Raw genomic sequence first — 23220 nt, forward strand, 5'->3', positions numbered from 1 at the left:
TATGATATTTTTCACTAATTTATGAGATCACGACAATATGGCAATATCACAAATCATTTTCAGTGCACACAGCAATGCCATAAGTGTTCAGTGTTTTCTCAGCAGCACGCTATTCAACAATGTCAAAATATAGGATTGTAGAAAAGAGCGAGCTAGGTGATATGTGAATGTTTTAGAATTACTAGTGGTTTATGTTGATTTTTTTTAAAAAGCACAGCAAAATTAATGGCATTGCTAGAACTACCTTCTGAATTCTGTAATACAATCCATTCTCCATAACTAAATTATGGATGGCACATATTTAATACCTAGATAAAACAATGGTGACACTGGTGTATAGGAAAAGTATACGTGGTTAAAATCATGGACTTGACTTCATAGGCTTGGCCTCTTCTTGGTCTTTCATTTTCTTAGTATCCTGCTTTGTTGTATCTGTCACTGCCACAGATACAATTAGATCTAAATAATCCAATTTAGTGTATGCCTCGCATAGATCATGTCACTATGGTGTTTTTGTGTGTTCCAACAGGGGCAGCTGGGAAGTACTCAGAGTCGAGGTCTTCTGCCTTGTGTGGTCTTTGTTTTGAAAGAGTTGCTGCCAACCTACCATAAATGGCGCTACAACATTTATGGCATACGAGAGGAAATTGGTAAGGATTCTTGTACGAATCGTTATGTAAACCTCTACTCCATTTAGGATAGAAGACTTATGTAGAACCTTGGTGTGTTTCTCAAACTCTCAAAGCATTCCACATATAAAGAATTAAATTGTGTAGTTATTGCTATTATGCAAGTAGATACAACTGCCGTTTTGACACTCAGCAAGCTCCAGTTAACAGTAATGATCATTGATCTGTTTTTGGTGGTGATGAATGAGGCAGAAATATTGGACAGGGCAGTGGGAGAACTCCCTACAAATAATGACATGAAAGCTTCAATAGTCAACTGAGCCAGCAGAGCAGTCAGACAAAGCCTTGGCTTGATATCTTCTCTGATAGATGGTGGCTCTGACAATGTGTGTTTCTTCAATAATTTATTGCGGTGCCAACATAAAATATGTTGTCAAGTTCGGGAGTTGGGTTTTTGATATGAGTGAGAGTGCTGCTTTTTGAGCTTAGCTTACATTACCTATTTAATCTATTGGCACATTTAAAGTATGTGCATATGCATTAATGCCATGGGGGTTACTGCCATATTCAAGCTGCTCTATGTGGCACGCATTATTTATTGCCTTGGACTCTGTTCCTTGAAAAAGTACTAAGTTTGTAAAGTCCTGGAAGTGGAAGTAACTTGGTAGTTTGAATATTTACATGAATTGCCCATAGTAACAACTGTTCTTTAATGGTATGGCTTAAATAAGTGGTATATAAGTAAGTTGTATTCATTTCCATTTTTAAAACCTAAATTCACTATCATGTCTATTTTGATACGCACTTCCAATAGTACACTATTAATTTTAACTGTTGCAGCATATAGTTGTACCTGTGTTGTCTGGCTTACCTGTGGTTCCACATTTTCTGACTCTTGTATGGGAAAGCCCATCAGAGAACTACTTCCATGAGTGAAGCTCATAAATTTTCATTTCTTCAGCACCACAGAGTATGTTCCTTTTACCAGTCCCATTGGTACCAAATAAATTATTTTATTAATCTATTAGGCATGCTGCGAAACCATGGTAATTGTCTATCATAGCAGAGTTCATGCATTGCTTGGAGAGCTTTTCAGTGTGCAGAGTAGAAAAGCAATTGTTATTCCAAATAATTAACTTTTTGTTCAGGACTGTTGTCAACAATATTGGAGTATGTTTCAATAGGGAATAATGGTCTCAGCCCAAACATGCCTCATGCACGCTTCTTGATTTGAAGTTGCTGATTGAAATTCAGACACTTTCCAACATAAATAGTGGGGAAAACCACAAGAATGATAGTTCTACTAAAGTTGGGTGGATATTAGTTTAAGTGCATTTACTGAATGGACACTTGAGATAATTTTGTTTCCTAATGACCAAAGTTCCCTCTAAAATGTAATTGTTGAGTGACTTTTTTTTCCTCAGTGCGCAGTCCCTATGCATTTTTGTGCACGTGCACATTTTTCACAGGGAAAGGCCTGTGCGGTACCACACCCATTCAGCTTCCAATGATGTTTATTTGCTTTCTCGCCCTGGAGAGCAAGAGAAAAAAAGAACGATGCAGTTCACTTCGGCAATATCTTGGCAGGCTGTGAGACTTGGTTCAAGCATAACAACAACAACTTGCATTTGTTAAGTACCTTTCATATAGTAAAACATCCCAAGCTGCTTTACAGGAACTGTACCCAAAAAAGTTGACATTTGACCAAACAAGGAGGTATTGGGATAGATAAGGAACATCTTAAAGGAAGAAAGAGAGGTAATATGTCCCTTCCCAACACTTGCTCTACATTTTCGTCAGATTGTAGGTTCCATAAATTAACTCTCTGATCTGACATTTACAATTCATAAAATCCAGTGGATGGGTGTAAACCGTCTTGGGCAACAAAATATTCTCATCGTTGGGCTATCCACTAGAAGACTGGACATCTGCCACACTTGTCTGACATATTCACAAGCTGGAAAATCACTGCACTGTCAAATCATTTAATTCAGGCTAAAGCTACAAATGGACTGAACACTAACAATATGAAAACAGCTGAATAATATCACACCTAAGCACAACTTATTCCAATTCTATAAAATAAAGTTTTTAATTTGAATCCTCTTCCAAACTTTTTAAAAAGGGTCCGTTGAGATTTTTTATGTAAGCGCAGGCATTAATTCCCTGCAGCTGCTCCTGTCTCACCATTATATCCTTCCAATTGAAAAGGTATATAATAAAAGCAAAATATAGTGGATGCTGGAAATCTGAAACAAAAATAAAAATTGCTGGAAAAACTCAGCAGGTCTGACAGCATCTGTGGAGAGAAAGACAGAGTTAACGTTTCGAGTTTGAATGACTTCAGAACAGTGTGAGGATATAATAAAGTTGCACTGAGTAACAGACAGCTGACAGATCAAGTACTAAATGCACATCCCCATTTGCATTACATTAAAAGTGCAAAAAGCTGATCTTTTCACAAAAGGCAAGTGTCTGAACAAATTCCAAATTTTTTCTCATTCAATTGTTAATCTTTTTTAATTGTGCATCCAGAGTTAGTGAGACATATATGCCCCCCCCCCCCCCCCCCCCCCCCCCCCCCCCCCCCCCCCCCCCCCCCCCCCCCCCCCCGCCCCGGCTCCAGTCTTGCATGGCAACTGCCTCAGTGAAACATTATGCAGTTGCGAGCCACTATTTTTTTGGTAATCAGAGGGAGATGGTTTTGGTGTAATTAGTGTGTGATAACTTTGATAATCTACATTGGCTCAGCTACCTCACCCACCCATGCACCAAAGACTAAAACATTCCTTTCAAAAAGCAGTTAGTAAAATCTCAATTTAAATTTTCCATATTTGGACTAATTAAAAAATTGTAAGGAAAGGTTTAACACAGGTATTTCATGACATGATGTGGGACAAAACTTTCCACCCATTACAAGGAACAACATTTCTACTGAGGGCTTCAGTTGAAGGCAAGTGGGCCAGAGAAAAGAAGTGGGCCAAGGGTAAATCCCAGATTGGACTTAAAATACTGGTTATTTAAATTAATGTCTGCCAGTACATGTTCATATTGTTATGTAACCATGCCCCATAATTACTCTGGAAACAGGTTAAATATTAGAAACTGTGGGAAAAAACAAAATCGAGCAATATTTATCTTTGGTCCCTCCTAATTTTTGAAACTTTCATTCATTAAAATGAGCAATATGAGCACAGGTACCTGTATAAATAGTTGTGTGTGTTGTAATTTTAATCCATTTGCAATTTTGTTCTTTTATCAATCTCATAGGTTGTCTGATTTTTGAACTTATTTATACCATCCTGCATCTGAATTCAGCGGAGGAATCACAGGGCAGGTATGGTGCAAGGTTGCAGTCTAAATTTATTCTTTGGGAGGGCTGATTAGAGGGAAGACATTGTTTTATACAAAGCTTGACATTTTTCTTTCTTCCATTTAGTAACTCACTTAGTCTTCAGACTTTGTGCACCAAGTTCTTGGCAAATACAGAAGCTGGGCAGGCCATCATAAATATTATGGCTGTTGGGGTGGACACCATTGATGTGGTAATGGCAGCGCAACCCAGCAGGTATGTTGTGAGATGAATTTGGTTAGGCAAGGTGTAGTTTAAATGAACTCCAATCAACTTCCTTTGCACTTTCAGCCCAGCGTTTTTATTGCCCATCCTTAATTGCCCTTGAGAAGGTGGTGGTGAGCTGCCCTTGAACCGTTGCAGTCCATCTACATACACCGAAGGTGCTGTTAGGGAGGATTCTACTGATCAACGTCACTAGAAAGCTTTATAAATTCTGTACAATATACAATACCTGCATTCATAAAATTTTCTAAAAGGTTAAATGGTAGTGTGTGTGTGAGGGGTGGCATTTAATTGGTTCATATAAAACCTGTCACACTTGGTAAACTTCAAATAATCTACATGTAGGTGATTGTTTAGATTTTTTTCGATTTTATGTGCACCTAAATGCACGGCACATCAAGTGATGAATAGATAATTTTATAACCTTTTCATTTCATTATTGGCCTTATACTCTCAGGTGAGATATTGCACATGTTGGATGCATAGCAAAACCTTTTCTTTTTCCATCAGCAGTAATTACATCTTAGAAAAGTAGGTGTTGATGTTTTATTAGGCAGTTCTGTTTTTCTAGTTGTCTTTGTTGTTTCACTGAACATGATTGCAAGATTTTAGAGCTGAATGGTAGACATTTTTAAACTATAAACTCATGCTCACTAGGAACTCAATTGAGACTACCCAAACGCATTTCACATGGGAGTCTTATTTTTGACCAAGAAAAGAAAATCTTGGGATTACTCCCTTTGTTGCGCACTTAATTAATTAATTAGGGGGAGCAAGTAAGATAGATTAAAGCATTGCTTAAAAATAGTGTAAAAGGAGGAGTTCAGGTTGCTAGAACATTTGAAAGGTTGTCATGAAAGTATAATAACTCATAATATTATTGTGATTTATTGTGAAACTAGGTTAATAGTGGGGTTTGGATAGTTTCTCTATGTTTGTGTGTAGGAATTAATTGAATTGGAGACAGTTGGTCTGGAGGCTTTGACTCATAAAAATAAACTAGGTTTGAAATGTTAAATACATAAACATGACTGAAGCCTTAGAATGTAAGGTGAGGAGAATTTGCATTTTTAGATAAATCAGGGCAGTTTGAATTTCAAAGAAATGGTAGAGTGTTTATACCTAGCCAGAGAAGCTAGGCCAAGCAGTGTGTTTATTTTTTCCCCGAAGGTTACTGACAATATTAGCACCATGAAAAGATTTATATTATAAGAAAGGTAAAGTTCCAGAGACATATGGGAACAATGGGATTTATGTTTAAAAGGGAGAAACATGTATAAAGGAGAATGAGGCAATGTGTCAGGGAAAGCATTCTAAGGTGTAACAGAAGTGTGAGAAGCCTCCAGTGTTTGTGCATTAAGCCTGCTGTCTACCGAAACTGAAGCTGGGAAAAGCCACTTTGAATTCTGCTGTCCAGGGCACTGTGTTGAATTGCCTGGGTTTGTTAAAAATCTATTGTTTTTTTTTACTGTTGCCTTAACTGGGGTGTAACTGGAAACCAGATTCATCAGGGGTTTTAGGAGATGTTATAGTAGTCATTTGTAGACCTGTGTATGTGCTTGAAATCTTTTCCTTTGTTAACAAATGTTTAATTTAGTTTTCTAAAAAATCTCTGAAGTCTTGGTGGACTTATTACTTCTGAATTCGGGGCACGCATCTCGAAATAAATATAAATTGCAAAACTGTTGTGATCAAGTTTCCCTTGTGGATTTGATCTGCCTGGCACACATCATCTGCTGTGTCATAACAAAGATGGGGAAGCTATTCCTGCTGGATGGGCTTCACCTAAAATGATAGATGTGGATGTTTAAATTAGGCAAGGGAAAGGTAAAGAAGCAAACTAAAAAGAAAGTAAATGGATGACTGTGAGAAAAAAATGATGTATTCATCATTAACAATAACAAGTTGCACTTAAAGGCATTTATATAGCACCTTTCACGACCACCGAACATCACAAAGCACATTCCAGCCATTGAAATACTTAGAGTGCAGTCATTGTTCTACTGTAGGAAACGCTGCTCCCCCAAACAGCAAATTGATAATAATCTGTTTTGTGTGATGTTGATTGAGGGTTAAATATTGGCCAGGCCACTGGAGATAACTCCCCTGTTCTTCTTTGAGATAGTACAATGAGACCTTTTTTGGGGAGGGGGCAGATGGGGCATCGGTTTAATATCTCACAGGAAAGATGGCACCTCTGATAGTGCATCAGTTTCTCAGTACTGCATTGGAGTGGCAGCCTTGATTTTTGTGCTCAATTCCTAGATTTATTAATATCTTTAAGTTCGAAACATTTCAAAGTATTTAAAATAAGCATAATCAGGCAAAAAAGTAGCATTGAGCCAAAGAAAGGAACTATCGGGATGATAACATAAGAACTAGGAGCAGGAGTGGGCAATTCAGCCCCTCTAGTCTGCCCCACCATTCAATACGATCATGGCTGATCTCATTTCGGCCTTAACTCCAATTTCCCACCCTCTCCCCATAACCTTTAAACCTGTTACTAATTAAAAATCTGTCTATCAGCATCCCGGCATCCACTGCACTCTGAGGTAGTGAATTCCACAGATTCACGACCCTTTGAGAATAGTAATTCCTCCTCATCTCTGATTTAAATTTACCACTCCTTAACCTAAAACAATGGGCTCTTGTTCTAGAATGCCCCACAAGGGGAAACATCCGCTCCGCGTCTACTTTGTCTATCCCCTGTAGGATCTTTTATACCTCAATTAGATCTCCTCTCATCTTTCTAAACTCTAGCGAGTGTAGGCCTAAACTGCTCAATCTCTCCTCATAAGATAAGCCCCACATCTGTGGAATCAATTTAGTGAACCTCCTATGAACTGCCTCCAAGTCAACTACATCCTTCCTCAAGTAAGGGGACCAAAACTGTGCACAGTACTCCAGGTGCAGTCTCACCAATGCCTTGTACAATTGCAACAACACTTCCCTATTTTTATACTCCATTCCTTTAGCAATAAATGCCAAAATTCCATTTGCCTTCCTTATTACCTGCTGTACCTGCATGCTAGCTTTCAGTGATTCATGCATGAGGACCTAGATCCTCCTCATTAAAAAAAAATGGTCAAAGAAGTAGTTTTATGGAGGATCTTAAAGGAGGAGGGAGAGGTGAGAGGTTTAGAGAGGGTATAGATTCAACAATATTCCATGCAGCAATTCCCTTCCTTAAAGCTCTCTGACTATCCACCTGTTTATCCTCCTTTAAGACCTTAATTAAAACTTATCTCTTTGACTAATATTTTAGTCACATGTCCCAATATCTCCTCCTTTGGCCCATTGCTAGCTTTGGTCCAAATGTACTTCTATAGAGCTCCTTAGGCCTTTTTCCTACATTAAATGCACCATACAAATGCAAGTTGTTGTAGATGCTTGTACATTTTACTGCAGTTTATTACAGTCATCATATAGTAATTAAAAGTTAATGCTGGGGTATTAATATTTTCATAGGCTAGAGAAACATTTTAGTGATTTTGATCCAAAGTTATTGGGTGTTGAAGGTATAACGTTAAAGACTGTGGCAATGATTGTATTTTAAGAACTGAAATATAGAGATTGCTTGCACTATGTTGCATAGCTATACTGCTTTGTCTTTGATGCCGAAGACTGATGCATTGTACTAAAAGACTACCACATATAAATAAACGAGAGTAAAAGAATAAAATAATTACAGTTACTGATATGTTATCTCTTTAAAGAATATTGCAAATATGAAACTTTTACCCTTTCCTAATGATGAGTATTTATATATCTGCTTGTTTTGCTGATTTGCAAATATAAATTTTATCTAACTTCTTTTTTTTCCCGTTTCTATTCTCAAACAACTGCCAAAACTGTATATGCAGCAGTGGATCTGAAGGATCAGGTCAGACCCTCATTCAGACGATCAAGTTAGCATTTTCTATAACTAACAATGTCATCAAACTGAAACCATCATCAGAAATGGTCTCGCCGTTGGAGCAGGCCCTAACACAACATGGTATGTAATTAACATGGGAAGCAATGAATAATCAGAAGTGACATTTTACGAATACAATGGAATTGTTACTGCAGTTAATATTTTGCAATGGTTTTTAACCTGTTCTTAGTTGCCTGTTGTGACACACCAGATACTCAATTGGTAAAGTAATTCTAGGGAAGCATTAAGTGATGCATTTTGGGTTTACAGAAGGACTGCAATTAACCAATTATAAATCAGAATAGAAAGATGGAATTCATTTATTGCACTGGCAGATGTTAACTGTATATCAATTGTATTTAATTATATGCAGGTGGAGGTCATTAATTGGGGCTTCACTTGAGCAAGTATAAGGTGACACTTACCGAAACTGTGGTGTGGTTGAGTTAGGAGGTGTAGGCTTGTAATGTTTGACTTTGTAAATAAATGTAAGACTGAGTAAAGACTGGTTTCAGTATCATCCTTCAACAGCTAGCTTTCCAGAATGGAGCAGTAGATGTTCCTTCTGTTGACATTGTGTTGAAATGGGCAAACTACTTTTGAATCTGGTGGGATTATTGAGTATTGTTTGTCCAGAGAAAAATTATTTAAATGCTTATCAGGAGCATGCATTGACCAGTTTGTCAAAATTACTTAATTTCTAAATGCTTAATGAAATGGTTACTGGAATAAACATCAAATAGGAATGTTGTGTCCAATGGGTTGTTACCATTGACTTTGATTTCCATCTATGAGAAAGCATATTTAAGCTTGTGCCGTGAATTGTGCTTTCTGCTACTGTAAGTGTGGCATTGATAGTTGTATATTCTTCCATGGCATCTTTCCAGCTGGCTGAGCAACACCTGTTTTTGAAAGTGGATACAGACAAGTTTAAAAACTAACACCTTTTAAATTAACTGGGTGACTTGACATATTAGAAATCAAAGATTAAGTAATATTTTGGAAAAAGAGGCAGTATACCTAGAAGCTAAAGACATTGATGGTAAAGACTCTTCTGTCCATTTTTTTCAACAGAGTGGCAGTTTGTAAAAATATGAGGGAGAAGGAAAGGATTGTCCACAATGTGGACGTGAGCAGAATTGATCTTTCTATTGGCTGATCATAGTTTGCTTGCTCTTTATTCCGATCCAATCATCACTGATGCTATGGAAAATTAACAAATAGTGAACCTTTTGTTGTAATCCTCCTGTAAAGTCTGGTGGCACCAATATGATTTTAACTCAGCTCTTAAAAGTGAGTTAATATTACAGATTTTTTTTTTGGCTTTTGATTTTGTTTTATATTCATGTTAACTATTTCAGGTACACACGGTAATAATTTGATAGCTGTTTTGGCGAAGTATATATACCACAGACATGATCCTGCACTGCCACGCCTTGCTATCCAACTCCTGAAGAGACTTGCTATGGTAGGTTATATTTTAAAGTTTATGCATCTCAACTTTGATCTCTGGCCTGTGGAGGTAGCTGATCTCAGTAGAACACTAGTATTGGTTTCTGAATTCCTGGGGTTGGCAGAGGAAAATCAACCAAATGTTCTCACTCCCGATTGCTGACCAAACACTGCTGGAAGTGTGCCAGTATGCATATTGGCTAAGAGCAGCATTAGCACATCTGTGGTTCATAGCCTGCTGGCACTTAGTATCTAGATTTGTGTATCAAGAATGATGACTTGCACAAGGCATTGAGAGATAACTGGTGCAACAAAGGAGATGTGTGGAGAAAAATTAGGTTTATGTTGCAAATGTGTGGGAATGTTAACTGATTGAGTGTTTTAACTTGGAGCACATATGTTTCATGCTCCTTAAACACTTTGTCTTACAAAATGGAATTACATTTTTGTCACTCAAGAACATAAGGAATAGACCGTGCGGCACCTCAAGCCTGCTTGGCCATTCAGTATGATCTTGCCAGATCATCTGGCTCAACTTCACATTACTGCCTACTCCTCTTATCCCTTGATTCTCTGAGACGCCAAAAATCTATCTCAGCCTTGAATATATTTAACGATGTAGCACTCACAACCCTCTAGTGCAGAAATTTCTCCTCATTTCAGTCCTAAATTATCGACCCCTTATCCTGATACTATGCCCCAAACAGCCTGTCTCCCCCCTCTGGAGCCCCTACAGAATTGTGTACATTTCAGTGAGATCACCTCTCATTCTTCTAAACTCCAGCACATATAGGCCCAATTTACTCAACCTCTTCTCATAGGATCCCTCATCCCAGAAACCAATCTAACGAACCTTTCTGTACTACCGCCAGTGCACGTATATCCTGCCCCTGATATGGAGATTAAAATTATGCACAGCATTCCAGGTGAGGTAGCACCAAAGCCCTGTACAATTGTAGCAAGACTTCTTTATTTCTATACCCCAATCCCTTTGCAATAAGGCTAACAAGCCATTTGCCTTCCTAATTGCTTGCTGCACCTATATGCTAGCTTTGCTTGGCCTAAATAGCCAAGTGGTTATGGTACTGGGTTTGTAACCCCAAGATCAAGAGTTCAAATCTCACAATGGCAAACTATGAAACAATGTAACTTCATCTGAAACAGATGGAAATGGGTTTGTACTCGAAAGAGTTACATGCTAGCTTTGCTTGGCCTAAATAGCTAAGTGGTTATGGTACTGGGTTTGTAACCCCAAGATCAAGAGTTCAAATCTCACAATGGCAAACTATGAAACAATGTAACTTCATCTGAAACAGATGGAAATGGGTTTGTACTCGAAAGAGTTACAAATACAGGCCTCTTTCTTGAAAGAGTTACATGCTAGCTTTGTACACCTAAGACTCTTTGAGCATGAACATTTGAAAAAATATTTTACTTTTCTATTCTTGCAACCAAAGTGAATAACCTCACACTTTTGCACATTGTACTGTAACTGCAACTGTTACTCATTTAACCCATCAATCTCTTTGAGGCCACTTGTGCTTTCATGTCATACAATTCCCATCTAGCTTTGTATTATCAATAAACTTGGATACATTACTCTCGGTTTCTTAGTATAAATCATCAATATAGATTGTAAATAGCTGAAGCCAGGCACTGCTCCTTGCAGCACTTCACTACTTGTTAACCTAAAAAGCCCCATTTATCCCTAATCCCTGCTTCCTGTCCATTAACCAATCCTTCATTCATACTAATATGCTTATTAACCTTTTGTGTGGCATCTTATCAAATGCCTTTTGAAAATCCAAGTATGAAACATTCACTGACACCCACCCTTGCTGCCCCCTTTGTCCATCCTAAGCACGTCAAACACTACTTCCCTTTTGTAAAACTATGTTGACTAAAGTGCATTGTTAAGACTTCCTTAATAATAGGTTCCAGCATTTTCCTGATGACTTATGTCAGACAACTGGCTTGTAGCTCCTCTTCTTTTCTCTCCCTCTTTTCTTGAATAGTGGTATTACATTTCTTAATTTCCAAACTGCTAGGCCCATTCTAGAAAATAGGTAATTTTGGAAAATCATAACCAGTGCGTCCACTCTCTTTTGGAACCGGAGGATGTAGACTATTAGATCCTGGGAAGCAATGTCATTTTGGGACATTGTAATACTCTAATGTGAAGATCACAGTAATTTTCCTATCTCATTTTGATGAGTTCTAATGCCATAATCCAGATTCAACAATTAAATCTGCAGAAACAGATTTGTTGAGCTACTCTGTTTTGCACTAGTGATGTATTTTTTAATGGTAATTTGAAATTGTACATTAGATTTGTGTACACTGGGTTGGATCAGATCTATGGCCAGGCTCCAGTTCTGAGTCATGGTGTCAGTTGGGGCTAAAGGCAGCCTCTAGGTCAAGATTTGGTGGACCAGGGGTTGAGGGGGCGTAGGGTACAGACAGCTGTTTCAAATTGTTCAAAATACGTTATTGAGACTTGTCACATCTGAATGATGATGATAATGCCTCGCAATTGCTCTCCAACATCCATCATTCTGTTTTCAACCAGTTGGTAACTGTAGTGAGACAGTCAGAGGAGTGAATGAGGAGGAGGAATGTGTAATGCCAGTGTGGAAGCTCTGTTTACAATTCCTCTGTCAGTCTCTGCCAGCAGTGTGGTTTGAGTGGATGTTGCCTTGAGTCCCACCTCTGGGTTGTTGCTGAATTGGACCTTCTTTATCAAGGCATAAAGAGCTCCGATTTTGAGACTCAGCTCCCACTCCCACCCTAAATGGAATATGAGTGTTGTTAAAAAGTCATAACTTTGACTTGTTGGTGTAAACTTGTTGAAGGTAATGTAATAGAGATCCAAAATCTCCAATAGTCAGTCAACTAACAGAATTTATCATTTTTATCTTTTTTAAGTCATTTTTATTCTTGTCATGTCTTTGTGTACCATTTACCATAGTGTAATTATATAGCATATGTAGAATATTATACTTCCTCCACAAAGAGTATGCTTATAAAATGTTAAAAATTATGGATGCCCTCTTAAAAGTAAACAATGAAATCCACTGAGGTGTAGCAAGAAAGAAAAAGAACTTTTTCAGTCTTTTGATTTAGAAGCCTGACGAAATAAGTAATTTTTTTGAAAAGGTCTGAACCGAACATCCCATGATCCCAGCTAAAGTTGAGCAGATGGTGAGAAGACATTACTTGGGGGTGGGTGGGAATGGATAAGTTAATGATAGTACAGTAGAGAAGGGTTAAAAAACATGCATTGAAACATTTGTGTTATACTTTCCAGGTGGCTCCAATGTCGGTGTATGCCTGCCTTGGAAGTGATGCTGCAGCAATACGTGATGCATTTCTTAATAGACTGCAGAGCAAGACAGAGGTGCTTGTTTTCTTGTTTTGCAAGATGATAATGCCAATGCCGTATGCTACTGACTCGGATAAAAGCAAATATACAGTATATTTCAATTATAATTCTGAAGGAAGTTTAAAGATAACTGTGCAAGCAAATAAGTTCCTCCAGCTGCTGTTAAAATGTCAAATAACATTTTCTGTGCTTCAGGACATGCGGATTAAGGTGATGATTCTGGAGTTTTTAACTGTGGCTGTGGAAACGCAGCCTGGCTTGATTGAGCTCTTCCTGAACCTGGAAGTGAAAGATGATGCAGTTGGGTCAAAGGTGAGAAATAAAAATTAACCTGTCAGTGGAGGGCTCACTTCAGTGCAACTAAAAGCTGAATACCACATTGACCAAATTTAATTTTAAACTGATGGTTCTGTGGCATGTATTCACAGGAGTTTATTCTGGGGGAATGGAGTTGTCTGCAAGTGGTACTGGAATTTATTGACTCCAAGCAACAAGGAAAATATTGGTGTCCCCCTCTCATCCATCGTGCTGCCATTGCTTTTTTGCATGCACTGTGGCAGGATCGCAGGGACAGTGCCATGACCGTTTTGCGAGCCAAGTATGTTCATTTTTAAAAAAATTATAAAGTGTTTTTGCCTTTTTGTAGCCCATAATCTATATTTTGACCCCACAACAGCTTTGTTGGTTTTATTTTAGTAATAAGGCCCAGAATGCAGAATTAGTTACATTGATTAGACAGCTGTAGGATTGTGACACAATTTAATTATGTTCTCGAGGACTAAGAAAATAGTTCTTGTATTTGAGATTTGCAGTCTAACTATATAGCTAGCTATAAATGAGTTCCTGGCAAACAGAAGGGGTGTTTTACTGTAATCATATAATTAATAATCATGAGTTAGTGTGATAGCCTCTCTAAGCTAGGAAAGCAGGATTGTCTAGTTTCCACTACAAATGAACCTAATGTACTCCATGATCGATGGTGAGTACTGTTTTTCAATTCAGCACGGGATGTGGGTGTCGCTGCAAAGGCCACCATTTATTGCCCATTCTCAGTTGCCCTTGAGCAAGTGGAGGTGAGCCACCTTCTGGAACTGCTGCAATCCGTGTGGTGAAGCTGCTCCCCTTTTCTGTTAAATAGTGAGTTCCAGGATTTTGACCCAATGACAATGAAGGAACGGTGATATGTATTCCACTGTCGGTGGTGTTCCTATGTGCCTATTACCCTTGTCCTTCTAGCTAACAGAGTTGCAGGTTTCGGAAGTGCACTTGAAGAAGCCTTGGCAAGTTGTTGCAGTGCGTTTTGTAGATGGTACACTGCGCTGCCACATTGCACCAGTGGTGGAGAGAGTGAATGTTAGCTGGATGGGTTACTGATCAAGCAAGTTGTTTTATTCTGAATGGTATTGAGCTTCTTAAGTGCTGTTGGAGCTACACCAATCAAGGAAATGGCGAGTATTCCATTCATGATTTATGCCTTGAACAGAGTGATCAACTCTCTTCGGGGGGGTGGGGGGCAGTGGCGAATTAAGGAACACTTTAGAATGGGGGACCATATGAGCAGGCAATTGGACAGCTGATAGTAGTGTAAACATGCAGATGTGTTCTGCACGTGCACAAAATTTAAATGCCTGAAATATGGGAAAAACTCAGCAACATACAATGCGGGAGACAGGACAATCGTATCAATTGTGGGTCCCATAATATCTGGGATGGTTAGTCAGCCTGGCCTTGAAGATGGTGGACAGGCTTTGGTAAATTAGGAAATGAGTCACTCAAACAGAATACCCAGCATCTGATCTATTCTTGCAGCCACTATATTTATACAGCTGGTCCAGTTAAGTTCCTGGCTAATGGTGACTCCCAGAATGTTAGTGATATGGTATTTGGCGATGCTAATGCTGCTGAATGTCAAGGGAAGGCAGCTAGACACTTTTGCTGCAGATGATCATTGACTGATACTTTAGTAGCTTGACTGCTGCTTGTCAATTATCAGTCCAAGCCTGGATGTTGCCCAGGATTTGCTATATGTGGGAATGACTGCTTCATTTTCTGAGGAATTGCAAATGGAACTGCAATGAGCTGCCCGGGCCCCTCCAAAAGAATGTCTCAGACACTGAGCTTAGCTTTGGAGACTTGGACTTGAAGCCCAGAACTTATCCAGAAATATATCCCAGGATACTCCCGATGTTAATCACAGGCGTAGGACCTAGGTTAATGGTGATTGACAATGGAGGCTGTATCAGGTATGCCTAAAAAGTTGTTTAAAATTAAACCTGAACAATTAACACTCGTCTATCGCAAACTCAACAGCAGTTAAAAGTCTTTGAAATATTAGAAATAATTAGAAAAAAAACTTGGAAAAAAAAACTCACCATAGCACTGCAAGCGTGCTGACCTTAAGGGAGTTACTTGAGTTGGCAACATCAAAAGAGAGGTCAGGGTTAGATTTGTGGACAGCACATAGGTGTTTGGCAGAGTGACCACTTCATCTGCAGTCCCACTCCTCTGCATAGAAGGAAACTCACCTTCAGCAATAAATTAGCAATAACTCTATTAAATTGGTGGAAGTTCATGCAAATTTCTGTGCTGGAAGGAATGTTTGGAGTTCTTGCAAGAGTGTAGCATGTGGTGAATTGAACATGCTGTGGTTGCATGGAAAATTGCCAGCAGAAGGGTAGCTAAATGTGGGGATGGTGAAAGAATGAACAAGGGTATTATAGAGAGAACCAATCTGTCTGGAAAATGCAGAGAGAAGGGAATAAACATTTGAAAGAAAAAGAACTGGCATTTATTTAGAACCTGTCGTGACATCAGGGCGGCCTAAGGTACTTCGCAGCCAATTAAGTACTGTTGTGGAAGTTTGGTTGTAGATGATTGAAGTGCAGGATAATCTGGCTGTTATGGAGATCAGTGGGGAATATGTGAGGAAAACATTCAAGAGATGAAAATAGATGCTTGGGGAAATATTGAATATGGCCAGGGATGTGATCAGTTGTTAAAGGAAATTTTAGTTGAGTAAACAGGGCATTTCAGAGGCTTTGATGGAGAAAATGCTTTCACCAGAAGAGTTACAACAAGGACTGAAAAGTTGAGAAAAAGAATTGGAGTCTTTAAGGAAATTGGAAGAAGCACGATTCAGGTCATTTTGGAGGGGCCTGTAGGCTTGGAGTAGATGTCCATGGAAAACCTGTTTCCAGAGAGGGCAAGAGAGATGGTCAGTAAAGGTTGGGGATTAAGAGATGACTGCATACAGATCAAGGATGGTTGAGAAGTGGAAACATAGTTAAATAAATTCCCACAGTCAGCAAAGGCAGGCAACAGTACCAATGCAGTTATTAGCGAAATATAGGAAGAAGTTAGGAAGGGGACCTGAATAGAATTAGAACAAAGATTGTTCCTCTTATCCTGCAATACATGGAAGTGTGTAACTATGCTGAAGATAAAAATAATAAAGAATTTAGAATAATTCTTGTTTTATTTGCCTCAATTGAAATTAAAGATGTGCAATCAATAGGCACAAAAGAAAAATAAGCAGCCTGAAAGAGAGTTTTGTTTAGGTGGCTCCTTAGTCCTTATTCACCATCTCTGTTCACCTAAATTATAATGAACTCTATAAATTTAGAAGTTACATGGGGATCACATACATATTGTGGGAGGAAACCAGATATGTCATATTACAAAATTTTGTGGTGGGAGATTGAGAAAAGAAAATGATTGTTAAATTCAGAGGAGTGCTAACCTGCTGTAACTGAATTGGAGGTTCCCTTCATTGTTGGCCAATCAATGGGCATTGTTAGACTAGCAGTTATCTGCTTATTTTATCCTGTTAGAATATCTGTTGGCTATTAAAGAACCTTGAAGAGTTGAGAGTAGAGGCAACTTAAAGAAACCAAAAGACTTGATTGCTCTTTTAACCAAGGCAAGTAGTAGTATAGGATGCCTTAAAATACTGAAACTCAACAACACTGATGAATGGGCTTAATTAGACTTTCTGTTATCAAAACATTATTGCAGAAAAATATAGTATTTTCTTTGCGATTACAAGCTATTTTGTGCAATGGATTCTATTTTTCAGGGATCGATTCTGGGAAAACTTGACATCTGTGCTTTTTGGAGAACTGCCAGCACCCTCTAACATTACGGAGGTATGACTTTTATAAACTTTTTTTAACGACCTAATTTTCAATAGGTTATCCTCTTCTTCCCCAAAGAGCACCTCTTGGTTCTATTCAGGCCTTTAGCATTCAGCATTTCAAAAGGGAAGCTTTGACTGCAAATTTCCGGCCATTAGCACTGCTGAAAGGTTATTGTTGTAGATCCCTAATTGTGTTTATCAAACATTTTCGCAAAGACTGTCCATGTCTTTGCAAACTTTGAAATGCTTTTCTTTTGACGCAAATTATGTTCAGGTCTTCTGGCCAGCCTTTTAGGCTCTCGCTGCCTCCTACAAAATGATGACCAGTCGTATAAAAGCACAATGCTGCGGATGCTGGAAATCTCAAACAAAAACAGAAAATGCTGGAAAAACTCAGGTCTGACAGCATCTGTGGAGAGAGAAACAGAGTTAATGTTTCGAGTCCGTATGACCCTTCTTCAGAGCAGAAGAAGGAACACTCTGAAGAAGAATCATATGGACTTGAAACGTTAACTGTTTCTCTCTCCACTTTTTGTGTTGATTACCAGCCATTCTCTCCATTGCCCCTCCTGTCTCCAAAATCTTCGGTGGCAGCAAACATTATCACAGTACTTTAAAGTAAATTAATATTTGTAAACAATGCACAGCCAGATCAGTGTATTCTGTATTAATGAGTTCTGCCATAATTAATGTTAGCTCTCCCTCTATAGAAGAGCGTCCTGGAAACCTGTGCCTTCACCCTGAAGATCATCTGCCTGGAAATTTACTACGTTGTCAGGTATAACTCTTAAGGATTCAGAAGCAGCAGCAGTTTGTTTGTTAAGAAGTGTTATTTATTAAACCATAAGCTATTCCTATAATAATAGGTACTGGTGGATTCCACCTTGATATTGAAACACCCATGACCAACAAATTCCATTGGCTTAAGTGAATTAAAACTTGATGGCATTTCTGTCTGTGCTTCTCTTGTGTCCTTCTAAATTGAGCGTTTTGCCCATTTCTGCGTTAGTTGCACAAAACCCACTTCATCTGCAAGGCACAAGTCAGGATTGTGCTGGAATACCCTTTACTTGCCTGGATGAGTCCACCTCCAACAACACTCAAGCTGGGCACAATCCAGGACAAAGCAGCCTGCTTGACTGGCACCCCATCCACCATGTTCAACAGTCACTCCCTCCACCACCAATGCACAGTGGCAGCAGTGTGTACTATCTAGTAGAAGATGCACTGCAGCAACTCATCAGGTCTCCTTCTGACAGCACCTTCCAAACTCGTGACCTCTACCGCCTAGAAGGACGTGGGAACAACATCACCTCCAGGTTCCTCTTCAAGCCGCAAACCTGACTTGGAACTATTGCTGTTCCTTCACTGTCGCTGGGCCAAAATCCTGGAACTCCCCACCTAACAGCTCTGTGGGTGTACCTAAATCACATGGACTGCAGCAGTTCAACAAGGTGGCTTACCACCACTTTCTCAAGGGCAATTAGGGATAGGCAATAAAAATGCCAGCCTAGCCAGTGACGCCCAAATCCTGTGAAAGAATAAAAGAAAATGGACTGTGCTCACTGGCCTATGTTGGATCCTGACTTTAAAATTCTTCATCCTTGTTTTCAGATTCCTCATTCTTGTTTTCAAATTCTTCCATGGCCTTACCCCACCCTATTTCTGTGATCTCCTGTAAGTCTACTGTCCTCCAAATCTGTATTTAGGAGCATTTTCCATTTTAACCGCTCTATCATTGGCAACTGTGCCTTCAGCTGCCAAAGCCCTAAACTCCATAATTTCCTCCTAAAACCTTTGCATCTCACTTTCCTCCTTTAAGTTTTTGGTCATCTGCCCTAATATTTCCCAGGTGGCTTGTTGTCCAGATTTGTTTGACAATGTTCCTGCGAAGCATCTTTGGACACTTTACTAATTATAAGTGCTATATAAATACAAGTTATCATTGTTGTTTGACTGCTATAGCAGCTTCACTGTGGTACATATAAGTTCAGTTTAGTTTGTTCAAGTCAGTTGTTGGAATGTCTGGAAAGTAAAAACATTCAGCTGATAGGATTCATCTTTGGTTAGATTGGAACAGAGTTATGGGGACTTATGAACAGTGTTGGAGATCTGCTTTACTTGCAACAGTAGGTCAAAGGTGAATTTTGGTTGAAGATAAATTTGTTTTATTACCTATATAATACGCAATGATAAAATGTGCCAGTAAATTGCTATTCATTTTAATATATTGGATGTCCTGGTGCACATATGGTAATTGCAGTTTTTACATTTTTCATCCAGTCAAATTCTTGAAACTTATCCTTTGGTTGTGGCTGTGTGCTGTATAACTCCAAACTTATGGGAGTTTTAGTTTATGGATTTACACATAAGATCTTCTTCCCATAACGGTCGTAGCTTCCCCGAGATGCTTGCATCTTCTGTGTTAAGAGCAGGACATAATTATTTCGGGTGATGTTTATTTTGTTGTTTTTAAATGGATGGGCTGAATGTGGAACAGCATTTTCTTTCGTAATCCTAATCTGTGCAACTACAAATTTATTCTTGATTTATCCTGTGCAGTAAGTAAATTAAATCTGTGGTTTTAAAACAAAAAATACCATCCTTGATAATTCTCACAATTATGCCAGGCTTTACTGGATTCACAATACCAACTTAGTCTTGTCTTTTGACTATTTTTCTTTTGATTGGCAAATCCCACTACTTTGCCTTACAATGGTGCATATGTATTGGTCCAGCCCTCTATGAGCTGAGTTGAGCCAAGCATGAATTAAGAAATGATGACAATGTGTAGATAATGTTTGATTCATTTTATTTTCTCTGTCAGGGGTTCTCTGGACCAATCCCTAAAGCACACACTGAAGATGTTCTTTGATAAGAAGCGGTACGAATATTGGTCTGAATATATCAAATCTCTTGTCACCCATATGATGGAGACAGAAACGGAGGGGGCCGCCACATTTCTAGAGTTCCAGATGGTAGTCTCTGCGTGGAGAATGGTTCTCGTTCTGGCTACCAGCTATGTAAGGATAAAATATCATTGGTTTTCTGAGCATTAGCATCTTACAGGAAGTTTAACTTTCAAAGACACTTTGGCTCAGATCTAGCTTCAGTAACTGTTATAGTGATAGATGCTAATGAAGTGACACATCTGGGCCATCTAGTTAAATCCAACTGATTGCAGCTGTTCAGAATCTGGATGACTTTCCCAATTTCCCTGCTTTGCCTGACTCTTGCCACACAAGTTAAGGCATCACCTTGTATTATGCAGACAGTAGTCTTACAATGTTGTAGCCCGTCCGCTGATGTTGAGGTAGTATCTGATGCAGTATTTGGTACAAAATGGACACCAAAATTAAACACACACAAAACTGTCAATCCTGTTTATGGTGGTGAGTGGCAGCAAATATAATTGGAACCCATGCCAAATGCTCCTGCCTACTGCCTTGTATCTCAGTGTGCCTGTAGTGGAGATTAAAAGCAGCGTAGGTTCTTGTTTTATATGAGGAATAAAAGTCTTGCATTTATATAAGCACTTGATCACTTTAGAGTCTCAAAGCATTTAGAAAGTACTCTGTCCTATCCTTTGTAGGTCAAAAGTGGATGACCTCTCATTTGCTTTAATTGAAATCCATTTGCTATACTTTTGCCGATTCACTTAATCTATTAATATGTCTTCATAATTTTAAGCTTCTACATTGCTTACAGTGCCATCTTTTTGTCAACAGCAGACATGGATATGTGGATTTCTATCCCATTATCTAAGTCATGAATAAAGATGATGAACCATTGAAGCCCCAACACAGATCCTTATGGGACGCCACTAGTTACAACCTGCCCCACTATCCCTACTCTGTTGCCTTCTATACAATTTCCTAACCAGGTCAATCATTTACCACCTTTTCCATCAGCGTCAACTTCAATTAACAATGTTTTATGAGGGACTTTATCAAATGCTTTCTGGAAGTCCATATGAAGTAACAACCATAAGCATTCCGCTACCTTTGTCACCTCTTCAAAGAATTCAGTTGTGTTCGTCAGGCATGACCTATCTTTCTTAGGATGTGGGCAAAATGGGAAAGGCAGTTTTTATAACCCTGAGGACATTGAGTCAACCATATCGTGTGGGAATGGGGTGCATAAGTAGGCCAGACCAGATGTCATCTCAGGATTTTTACTACAATTGCACAACATGATAACTTTTGGGTGCTAGTCCGCAAATGGACCATATTTATTGAATACAATTTATGGAATATGACCCTGAAATCTTTAGGTTGCTACCTATTAGCATAACCACCACTCCACTGTCCCCATAAGTTCCAGCTCCAGTAAAATACAGTATGTCCTGGTGACCATGATTAAACTCCCCATTTTCAAAGAAAAGTTAGATCAATCCTTGTTTGAATTTGACTTACAGGGAGCATGATAGTGAGGGGAAAATCTGGCAGGGTCTCATTATAATTTTTTTCTTCCATTTCCTGCCCAGTAGCCATTCAAATTGAGGAGGTTGCAGGAAGGGGAATCCTTGGGCTCCAGCAATTGGGAGTGAGGAAAAGAGAAAGTGGGATTTGGGGTCTGTTGGCAGGGTGGGGGGGGGTGGTGTTTGGTGGTGTGGAAGCGAGTGGCAATTGAGAGGGAAGGTGAGAGAGAGGTTGGTGGGGGAAAGGAGACTGGATAGCAGCAGGGATTAGAGAGGTTGTGATCAACGGAGGCTTCCTTTAGGGCCCTCGGGAAGCGCTGCTCCACTTGGCCCACAAGGAGTGCTGTATTAAAGTACTTACCACCTTGAGCCAGCAGCTTCCACCTTTTTGCTGTTGCATTTCTCAATTATGTGAAAATGGCAACAGGTGGCTATGTAGCAGATTGGGGGTTGTGTTCCCCACTTTAAAATTTTTAAGCCCCTGACCTTCTCGGCCCAATCTGGGAGGTTTTCTTAATGTTGTGGCTAACGGGCAGGTGCAGTGAATCACTGTTTTGTGAAATAGCATGTCTGCAGCCAAATAATTGAGCTTTATTCTTAGTTATTTTATTCACTAGGTGGAGGTGATGCATCTAGGTGATTGTTCACTACGGCTGCAGTTACTACAAGATGTCCTGGAGGGAACCAAAGTTTTGGTGAGTTACTTTGTTTATAATTGCAATCAAATTCAGTCTTAGCTATATTGTTAGGATTGGCAGATGTACAGCATACAGAAACCTCTTATACATTTTCTGATGAGCAGTTTTAGATTGACATTTGTTGACAGTGTGCAAGTTGATTTCCAGTCTGCCCTTTATACTAGGCTGTCTCGCTTTAAAATTGTCTTTCTTTTTGATAGCTGTTGGTGCCTTCATCTGCTTCCTGTCTGCGAATGGGATCTATGCTGGCAACACTACTTCTAATCCTGTTGAAACAGTGGAAAAGGTAGGAAGTGAGGAGATTCAGCTGAAGATAAAGAATAACCTGTTTGGGTATTGATCATGTTACGACTGGGATGGGAGGAGTGCGCAATTGATCTAACCCCACTACTCTTCAGGTTGTACCATTAATTTAAAAGTTTAAGTTACTCACCAACGTGGCCAGTTGTTTACCTTCACTACTGGCACACAGAATAAAAGAGACATTAGCCAGGCTTCTTTTGATAAACAACAAACTTATTAGTTTATTATAAAACCGGTCTTGTCAAGTAACACAGAGCTTATCAACATACAATATGGGATATGAAATTATACTAATTACTCTTTCGGGATACCCTAAGCCTGTCTGTTTGTGTCTCGCTCTCACTCAAGTATATGCTCACACAAAAGAAAAGGAAATAGAATAGAAATGAAGCATCTAATGATTTTAGGGCAAAGGACAGATGGTGGAGTTCTTGAAATGGCGTCCGGGTTATACAGTTGGTCTGTCATCACTGATCCAAGGAACCATCAATGGCTCTGGCACTGCTTTTCAGGAGACTCATGGTATACTCTATTCCAGCATGTAGAGCATCTCAGAAACATTATAATAATGACTTCTGGCTGTGGACTGGCTCTGGACTCAAAAGGCTGTTGTCTTCTTTCTCAAGCTGTTGGTCCTTCTCAAAGCAAAGTCAAAACCCACTTCTAAAACAGTCTTCCAGGCATGTTTTTTTTCAGAGCCATAAAATC

At 39.2% G+C, this 23220-nt stretch overlaps 1 protein-coding gene across 2 annotated transcripts in view; it reads left to right on the forward strand.

The window, feature by feature from the left end:
* nup188 (nucleoporin 188) overlaps window positions 1-23220 on the forward strand; it is an 86157-nt gene that overhangs the window by 35220 nt on the left and 27717 nt on the right. The window contains exons 21-33 of one of the 2 annotated variants that reach the window (XM_041193417.1): window positions 530-650; window positions 3900-3966; window positions 4069-4197; window positions 8070-8203; window positions 9484-9590; window positions 12882-12971; window positions 13152-13268; window positions 13385-13554; window positions 17032-17101; window positions 17802-17869; window positions 19919-20114; window positions 22129-22206; window positions 22410-22495. In XM_041193417.1, the coding sequence (XP_041049351.1) occupies window positions 530-650; window positions 3900-3966; window positions 4069-4197; window positions 8070-8203; window positions 9484-9590; window positions 12882-12971; window positions 13152-13268; window positions 13385-13554; window positions 17032-17101; window positions 17802-17869; window positions 19919-20114; window positions 22129-22206; window positions 22410-22495 (1433 nt within the window). The remainder of the gene's footprint in view (window positions 1-529; window positions 651-3899; window positions 3967-4068; window positions 4198-8069; window positions 8204-9483; window positions 9591-12881; window positions 12972-13151; window positions 13269-13384; window positions 13555-17031; window positions 17102-17801; window positions 17870-19918; window positions 20115-22128; window positions 22207-22409; window positions 22496-23220) is intronic. The other variant, XM_041193418.1, reaches the window with a different exon arrangement.

The sequence above is a fragment of the Carcharodon carcharias genome, chromosome 8 (genome assembly GCF_017639515.1).
Source record: "Carcharodon carcharias isolate sCarCar2 chromosome 8, sCarCar2.pri, whole genome shotgun sequence".
Classification (NCBI taxonomy): domain Eukaryota; kingdom Metazoa; phylum Chordata; class Chondrichthyes; order Lamniformes; family Lamnidae; genus Carcharodon; species Carcharodon carcharias.